The sequence below is a fragment of the Microtus ochrogaster genome, chromosome 21 (assembly GCF_000317375.1).
Source record: "Microtus ochrogaster isolate Prairie Vole_2 chromosome 21, MicOch1.0, whole genome shotgun sequence".
In the NCBI taxonomy this organism is placed as follows: domain Eukaryota; kingdom Metazoa; phylum Chordata; class Mammalia; order Rodentia; family Cricetidae; genus Microtus; species Microtus ochrogaster.
In genome coordinates, this window is record NC_022022.1 from 45,992,688 (window position 1) to 46,001,162 (window position 8,475).

The 8,475-nt window shown below is 45.3% G+C and overlaps 1 protein-coding gene and 3 non-coding genes across 5 annotated transcripts; all 4 read left to right on the forward strand.

Annotated features, from left to right (window-relative positions):
- Nucleotides 1-913: 913 nt before the first annotated feature.
- On the forward strand, nucleotides 914-6,689 carry Rabggtb (Rab geranylgeranyltransferase subunit beta). Of its 2 annotated transcripts, XM_005357468.3 has the most exons (9): nucleotides 920-960; nucleotides 1,836-1,943; nucleotides 2,892-3,089; nucleotides 3,477-3,582; nucleotides 4,188-4,240; nucleotides 4,328-4,438; nucleotides 4,869-4,994; nucleotides 5,825-5,974; nucleotides 6,242-6,689. In XM_005357468.3, the coding sequence occupies exons 1-9, from the start codon at nucleotides 958-960 to the stop codon at nucleotides 6,380-6,382; spliced, it is 996 nt and encodes a 331-aa protein (XP_005357525.1). In that variant the 5' UTR covers nucleotides 920-957; the 3' UTR covers nucleotides 6,383-6,689. The 2 variants fall into 2 exon arrangements, with proteins under 2 accessions (XP_013205557.1, XP_005357525.1); XM_013350103.2 differs by lacking the exon at nucleotides 4,869-4,994 and having other exon boundaries at nucleotides 914-960.
- Nucleotides 1,616-1,695, forward strand: LOC113457276. The gene has a single exon (XR_003377901.1). It is a non-coding gene; the product is annotated as a small nucleolar RNA SNORD45 (small nucleolar RNA).
- LOC113457275 lies at nucleotides 2,146-2,227 on the forward strand. Its single transcript, XR_003377900.1, has one exon. It is a non-coding gene; the product is annotated as a small nucleolar RNA SNORD45 (small nucleolar RNA).
- LOC113457277 lies at nucleotides 3,176-3,248 on the forward strand. The gene has a single exon (XR_003377902.1). It is a non-coding gene; the product is annotated as a small nucleolar RNA SNORD45 (small nucleolar RNA).
- Nucleotides 6,690-8,475: the final 1,786 nt, after the last annotated feature.

Consider the following 8,475-nt stretch of genomic DNA (forward strand, 5'->3'; position numbering starts at 1 on the left):
CCGCCCCCCCCCCAGCTGAGCTAGCAATTTCTATAAGAACACTTTTTTGTGGGCCTTTCCCCTTCTGATAACCCAAGTAAGCAAACCTCCCCCAGGAGTGACCAGGGCTATCTCTCAGCTGATTTCTGATCCAGTCCAAGATCACATGTCTGGCATTTTCAAAGGTGTGAGTTCAATCCCCAGGACCTTAAAAAGAAGAAAAGGGCCAGGTGGTGGTAGTACACGCCTTTAATCTCGGAACTCGGGAGGCAGAGGCAGGCGGATGGTCTACAAGAGCTAGTTCGAAGACAGGCTCCAAAGCTATGGAGAAAAGAAGGAGGAGGGGGAGGAGGGGGAGGAGGAGGAGCAGGAGTTAAAATGAAGAGCTTAAACCGTAAGTTACTAATATAGAGTAAAAAGTAATCATTATTTTTGTAGTTTCAGGGTTCAAATCCAAGAGCTATTCCACGATAAGCATGCATTTTTATATGCTATCTTTTAAACATCTTTCCATAGCATATGCGGCGCTTTTTGTTCTTTTTAATTAACTGGGTGACAGATATACCATAATTTATTCTTTTTTTTTTTTTCCCTAGAGAATCTATGCCAGGCTGGCCTCCAAGTGCTTACACAGGTGGGGATTTGAACTACTGATCCTTCCGTCTCTGCTTCCCCAGTGCTAGGATTCCAGGTCAGCACCACCACTCCCAATTTACACAGGGGCTGAATCCGATCCAAAGGAAACCACTCTTGGAGCTGAGCGACAATTCCAGCCCGGGGTCCTTCAGGCAGAAGCGTGGCCGGCTTCGTTGTGACCGCGGAGTCCTTCAGGCAGGAGTGCGGCAGGCTAAACGGTGACCGCGGGGTCCTTCGGGCTGCGCGGAGCCGGCTTGGGAGGGCGGACGGGTGCGTGTGCGCAGGCGCGCGGGCGCTGACTCCCAGTGCTCGGGCGGAGCTTCAGTCTTTCTGCGTGCGGACATGGTGAGAGCCGGATGGCGTCGGTGCTCTGGAGTCGGGCGGCCGGGCTGGCTTGGCAGGGGGCGGCGGGAGGGCCTGCAAGGCTGATGCTCTCTTCTGGAGTCCAGGCTAGCCTAGAGCCCCCGACCATCCTCCTGCCTCCGACTCCTCAGGCCGGACTGGGAAGGTTCCTTGCGATTGCTCAGCGTTTTCCGCAGCTCCTCTGGGCGGCCTGATTTCGTTCCCTGCAGCAGGGATTTGGGTGTGCCTGTGTCGTAGTTTTCTACCCCCCCCCCGCCCCTCTTTATACCTGATTTTGAATGCTTTTTGTAAACAATAATTTGGGATATATACATTTTTGGAAACCGTTAAAAATACTGTTTCAAAGCTAAAGATGTTTAACTGGAAAGAGAGCTAGCCAGCCTAGGCCCACACCGGATGCAGAGGCAGGCGGATCTCTTGATTTCGAGGCCAGCCTGGTCTACACGGGGTTCAAACGAGGCAGGCCTTCATAGCAGAGATGGTGAATCGAAATTTTGGTAATTCGTTTGACCTACTTGTGGTTGGTAGCGAGGTAGACTCTTTTAGATGGTAGTGGGGGCAACATTTGAGGACTCTAGGTGTTCTGAAATCTCAGCCTCGTTGAACGTGTCTGCGTTCGACAAAAACGGTCATTTCAGGTCAGTGATGAGCTGGCATGTATTCTGAATCTAAAGTTGATTATTAACCACTTTAGCTCTAGAATTACTCTGAGACCTGAAGATGCCGGGCACATTTGAGGCTGGGTTGTTTTCAGGACGATGAAAGCAATGTAAAGAAAAAACCTTAGGCGGATGTTAAGTGTGTACATAAAGGGTCAGACCATGTGAGTACTGACGAAATCTCTTGTTTACTGCAAGGGTACACCGCAGAAGGATGTCACCATCAAGTCAGACGCTCCTGACACCCTGTTACTGGAGAAGCATGCCGATTACATTGCCTCCTATGGCTCCAAGAAGGATGATTATGTACGTAGATTTCTCAGATTAACAGCTATAAGAAGTATTTGGCTGCTTTCTTCAGCACTATCTCACTGTAGAGGGCTGAAGTCTAGCTTGATAGGTGTGCCTTGTATACCAGAAAGGTTGACAGAGCGCTTCCTGGCACTCTGAAGTAGGGTTGGATTTGCCCGCAGGAGAGTCTGCTTTCTGGCTCAGGTATAACCTTGAAGGTCAATGATGTGTTGGCATGTATTATCTGAATTTTGCTGATGTGTAATAACACTTTAGCTCTAGAATTACGCTGAGACCTTGAAAAGGTTTTACCCAAACTTTATATAGTGTGTTCCTGGGGAAATAAATAATGGCAGGAAAAGTTGGAGTTGCCACGCACCTGTGATCTCAGGATCACTGGAGGGAAAACCATGCCAAGTGGAGAGACCTCCAAAGGGGCATCATTGTGTAGAAATGCTTTCCCTACAGCATCTGTATATCCGGGTCTTAGAGAAGTGTAGTGCTGGTAAACACTTGATGCTTGGTTATATCCGTAACTTCTTAGCTGGGCATTCATTTTAGGGTGATTCTAGGCTTAAGAGTCCTGTGGACTTCCCTGTCAGCTGTCCATCTGGCTACTCTAAGCCCTGGGTTTGGCTTCCCACATGCCAGGGAGGTCCTCACCTGAAGAAATACCTGTAAACTGGGCCATGCTTTATTTGCTGCAGCATGAGGTTCTGGGATCCATGTAGGGTTCCATCTTCAGCAGTGTTTATCTTTCCATATGCATAGGCTTCATTTGTAAATGACCAAAATTAGGTGTCTGGCAAAAAAAAAAAAGAGTAGGAATATTGGTTACTTTTGCCTAATAAACCTGCAGTTGTCACTTGGGAAACACTTTAGTTGCTCCCAGTTAGCTTCAGTGAGGTGGATTGTATGTGAAATGGCCCTTTTAGGAGTTTTGATAAATTGGAACTTCTCTAGGAGTACTGTATGTCTGAGTACCTGAGGATGAGCGGCATCTACTGGGGTTTGACGGTGATGGACCTCATGGGACAGCTCCATCGCATGAACAGAGAGGAAATCCTGGTGTTTATCAAGTCGTGCCAGCATGAGTGTGGGGGTATAAGTGCGAGCATTGGGCACGATCCGCATCTTCTCTACACTCTGAGCGCTGTCCAGGTAGGCGCTTGTGACTAGATCCCTGGGGCTGGAGTTGGGATTTATGGGGAGAGTCAGTTTTAACTTCCTTCTAGTCCTTCCTACAAGGTCAGTGATGTCTGTCATGGCATGTATTAGCTGAATGCCAACATGATGCTTTTTCAGAGACTCTGAGACCTTGGAGGGGACATTTTATCAGTGTGTAACTGAAACTGACTTCAGGTGAAATTGATTTTTGTGAAGAGCCAAAGGATGTTTAAGTCCTGCCTCTTCTTGAGTTTCTTAGATTATCAATGGTTTGTGTAGCAAAACATTGTGATTAAAGGTTTGGAATGACTAATTTTCACTCAGGGTTAAATTAATGATGGCTTAGATATAGAACGAATCTGCTATACTGATGTCTTTCAGATTCTCACGCTGTATGACAGCATTAACGTCATTGACGTGGATAAGGTTGTGGCCTATGTTCAGAGTCTGCAGAAAGAGGATGGTTCATTTGCTGGAGACATTTGGGGTAAGCCTGGTTTATCTACTCCATACTCAGAACATCTTTGTCTTGGTAGTAATCCTAAGATTTCAAGTTGTTCCATCTTTTCAGGTCCCACTAAGCAGTTGGTCTATCTGGAGTAAATGGCCTGCTGGAGGTCCCAGCATGCCCGTGCTGGCTTGTCAGCACCCACTCTAAAAGATAAGGTAGGTTCACGTTTATCCCCAGTGTTTGGGGCTTTGAAGGGCTGAACTCCCTGAAAAGTCTTGAAAAGTTTATCTACTCAGTAAATACCTGAGTTGGGATGTAGAAAAAAATTTGATCTAGATAATTGTTTTGGGGTGAGACAGACAGAATGCAGGCCTGAGACCAGCTGCTTTGTGGGATGTGAACCTTTTTTATATAGTAGGGTGTTAATATTAACTTGAATTTATTAGCATATAAACCTTGCATTTTGTAGGTTCCTTCCCTCTCTAAATAGCTTGGAGGGCCCAAAAGACTTTGTTTTTCTAGCTGGTTTTCTTGGGTTTTGGGGTAAGATAGCCTGGGCTTCGGGAAATTGAGTGAGCATGGTTCAGTTTGTTCATTGGAAACTTGTATTGATGTGACTACCTTGGCTCTTTGTCTTCTAGGAGAAATTGATACCAGATTCTCATTTTGTGCAGTGGCAACTTTGGCTCTCTTGGTAAGCTTTAAATGTTGTGTTGGGGGACCTCATTAAACATTTATGAGGGCTCTGGGTGACTGTAATAGGTTTTACTTGTTTTTGTAGGGCAAGCTTGATGCTATTAATGTGGAAAAGGCCATTGAATTTGTTTTGGCCTGTATGAACTTTGATGGTGGATTTGGGTGCAGACCGGGCTCCGAATCTCATGCCGGGCAGGTAATATTGCTATTTAATAAAATTTAGAGGAAATAATAGTATTAAAGGATGACGGGTGTTTTATGATAATATTGTGTTGTGAATGGCCAGACCTTGTGAGATCAGGAAAGTGGTTTGGGGCGTGTCCTACGTCTGTCTGTTAGTTGCAGGCTGTTGGATTATAGATATGAATCTCCACCTGTGACCTTAATATACAATGAAAACATTCTAACATAACCCACTGAGTTAGCAAAGTTAGCAAATATTTGCTTGCCCAGAGAACATAATTTAAGTTGTAAATGAATTGACCATTAAAAATTCCAAGCATAGCATTTCACTGTGACAGGGAATCCTAAAATACACCTTATACAGGATGGAGTTTTAGTCATCTTGGTAATGTCTGTCACTTCCTATTAAGTTATACCTGTGCACTTTATGTCTGTAATTTTAGATCTATTGTTGCACAGGATTCCTGGCGATAACCAGTCAGTTGCATCAAGTGAACTCTGACTTACTTGGTTGGTGGCTTTGTGAACGACAGCTGCCCTCAGGCGGACTCAATGGAAGACCTGAGAAGGTATTACTTGTGCTGGCTCCTTGTTACAGCCTTGAGTGGGTGGTGTCCTGTGCTTAAAACTCACTTGTGTTTTCTGCAAATATTCCTTAAGGAGAGTGAGCGGTCATGATAGACGTTGGGGTTCTCATGAACCACAAGTCCATTTCCAGGCTTGGAATGTGTAGGTGCTACCATGGCATTCTCAAGTGATACTGGGGTTGGGTGTGGCTCAGCCTGTAATTGAATCACTGAGGAGACTTGGTCATGAGATGCTTTGTGTGTTTGAAGCTACTCTGGTCTGGTCTACTTAGACCCAGAATAGATAGCCAGGGCCACATAGACCCTGTCAATAAATAAATAAAAGGACCATGGTGAACATTTCAAATATAGTTAACTCTGAATCCAGACTGCTCAGGTAGCATGCCTGGTAGCCACAGAGTAGCTGTGTGCTGTTCATTTAGCTAGCCATACATCAAAAGTAAAATAAAAGTGAACTTAAATGTGTTCAACATCCCAAAGCTGCTGTAGACACTGCGATCCTCTGAGTGAAATATGTTTATTTCTCCAGAGCATTTGATCTTGTAGCCGTGTAATTTGTTTGCTTGTGGATAGTGCTGGCACATGCAGAAATTACAGAATGTACAAACTAGCATTTGTACTTATTAACAACTGAACGTAGTTAGTTGCTTTGTGAGAGGAGCAGAGAGAACCTGTGTGTGCTAACTTGATGTGCTTGTGAGTGAGGGAGCTATGTGCACATGTATGCTTGCCATCTGGTACTAATGTGGGGTGGGTACCAATGTATGGGTAGTGGTCTCAACCTGCCACAGTCTGACTGGTTTCCCTTCTAGTTACCAGATGTGTGCTATTCCTGGTGGGTTTTGGCCTCCTTGAAGATAATTGGGAGGCTTCATTGGATTGACAGAGAAAAGCTGCGCAGCTTCATCTTAGCATGTCAAGATGAAGAGACTGGAGGCTTTGCTGACAGACCCGGAGATATGGCAAGTACAATTCCATGGTTCTGCAGTTTTTCATTGTTGGCTCAATTTTATGATTCTGGGCCTTTTGGTTATAGAACTAACATTTGGTCCAAAGCTTGCTCTGAGTTTTTGTGAATTTGTAACATAAAGGCTAGAGCTTATAGAAATTTCTTACAATACTGTTTGTGATGTGAGGTCCTGCATGTTAACTTTTTAGCTGTATACAAAAATGACTAAACTTGATTCTGTGCAGAGTTCTTACCTTTCACTGTTATGAACTGCCCACAGGTGGATCCTTTTCATACCTTATTTGGCATTGCTGGATTGTCACTTCTGGGAGAAGAACAGATTAAACCTGTTAGTCCTGTCTTTTGCATGCCTGAAGAAGTGCTTCAGAGGGTCAATGTCCAGCCTGAACTAGTGAGCTAGAGTCAGACAGGCATGGGAAGATGTGTGCAGTCGAACCTGGAGTGACTGTTAATATTGTATATCATGTTAATGCAATCATAATTATATGTGGTATAAAATACATTGTATTTAGATCTTCTGTAGTGTCCAAACATTACAGTTTTAGTCTACATGAAGTTTGTTTTTATGTCTTCATAACAGCAAGCTTAAGAGCTGTTATTTAATTGATGCCTCCCCATGTCCTGTTGACCTGTAATGATTGATGGAAAATGATTTTTGTTAATATAAGTGAGTAAAACTCATTTAAATAAAAGATGTACAAAATGTTGAGTGGCTGTTGAATATGTAGCTGTTTACTTAGAAATGAAACATTTACTTTGTTTCTAACGGATTATCTCAGAACTCATGAGATAGATGCACAGGTTGGGCTCTGGGTAAATGTTTCAGGGAACTCAGGTCTATTAAAGTTCAGAGGCGTGCAGGTACCTAAGTCACCAATGGTCCTAACTAAAAGTAATTATTTTTGCTCCCCCACCAAACGAATTGGTTTACTGAATGGGTTTAGGTGGAACTGTTTCTTAAGTCTGATAACTTGAATCTCTGGAAACTTTGGACATTTGAGATTATATTGAGGTTGAATATGATTAGGTGGATTGGTCAGATTAGGGGAACTGTTGGGTCAGATAAATGCCAAAGGAAGGGAATAGTGCCATCGCCCTCCCCTCTGCCCTTAGACAGTCCCACTTGGCACTAGACAACAGTCATTTCACACTGAGTGCTAGGGTTCTGGGCATCCACCTGCATTCCAAGCAAGCAATCTGTCAAATGCATACACCTGATCTTTACAGGTTAGCTAGGAGTTCAGTGTTCATGTGTTTACATAAGAGTTGCTTAAGTGTTTTAGTCAGACCTTGAGGTTATACCAAGTACAGTCTACATGTCCCGTTTATATTGCAGTGAGTGAAAAAAACAACTCAGTGGAGGTGCACACCTTTATTTCCAGCAGCCTGGTCTACAGAGCAAGTTCATTACACACTTGGAAGCTACTGAGAAACCCTGTCTTGAAAGTAATTGGTGCTTGGTTTCAGAGGTTTAGTCCATTAGGATGGTGGCCTGCAGGCAGACAGGTTGCTAACTTCTAACAACAGGATTGTAAGAGGAAGAAACTGCCTTGATTAGAAACCTCAAGGCCACACCTACTCTTATCAGGCATTTCTGCTCTAGGCTTTCAAACACATTCTTACTCAAACCTTTGTACTGCATTGAAGCTCTCTAGTTAGAGAACATTCATCCTAAATTCTGCTCCTGGGAGTTACTATATTTAAGGGCTGTAAAGTGTTTTCCAAAGGTTTAAGTGTAAGTCGATTTTCTTTTTTCCCTACTCTGAAACTAATACTAGAAGTCAGACAATTGGATTGGTAACTGCTGGCTTTGTCATGTGTGTTGCCGTGTGTACAACACACCCTCATTGTAGGCACAGGGGTACGTGTATTGTGTATTAGGGATAGAATTGGTTCACGTGTTCAGTCCAGTGCTTGGCTAGTGTGAAAATTAAAAGCCTGTTGTGACAATTGACAGCCAAGTTGGTGGCCATTGCTGGGCCTTCAATTGTTGGCTTACCTGTGCTTTGAATAAAGTGCAGGGGTGGGGACAAGAGAACAGAACAGCGCCTTCCTACACCAGCAATGCAAAGGTAACAAATGGTTCACTCCGCGCCTGCGCTGCGCGTTTCCTGCGCCGTCTGCGCCTGCGCCTGTTCTCCCGCCCTTTGCCGGAGGCGTGGCCTTGGAGCTTGCGGGTGCTTGAAGCCATCTGTCAGGAAGGACTGAGGGATGCTGAGGCAGGAGGTCTCGTCAACCTCGAGTTCCCCACGCTGGACGACCCCGGGGAGGATGACCCTGCACACACGGCCCTTGGCCTCTGCGTCCAGGCCCAGCACGGAGGGTGCGGCGGCCGACATGAGCAGCAGCAGCAGCAGCAGCCCCTTGCGGGCCACGCCAGGCAAGGATGGCTGACACCAGCAGCCGGGGTTTGGGTACCACAGCGGGCCTGGCCGGGCAACGATGGCTGACACCAGCAGTCGGGGCTTGGGTACCACAGCAGGCTGGGCCGGG

Coding starts and splice junctions, on each gene's coding strand:
- Rabggtb (XM_005357468.3), top strand. Junction 3,583..4,187: donor ATTTGCTGGAGACATTTGGG/GTAAGCCTGGTT, acceptor TTTGTCTTCTAG/GAGAAATTGATACCAGATTC. Junction 5,975..6,241: donor CTGACAGACCCGGAGATATG/GCAAGTACAATT, acceptor AACTGCCCACAG/GTGGATCCTTTTCATACCTT.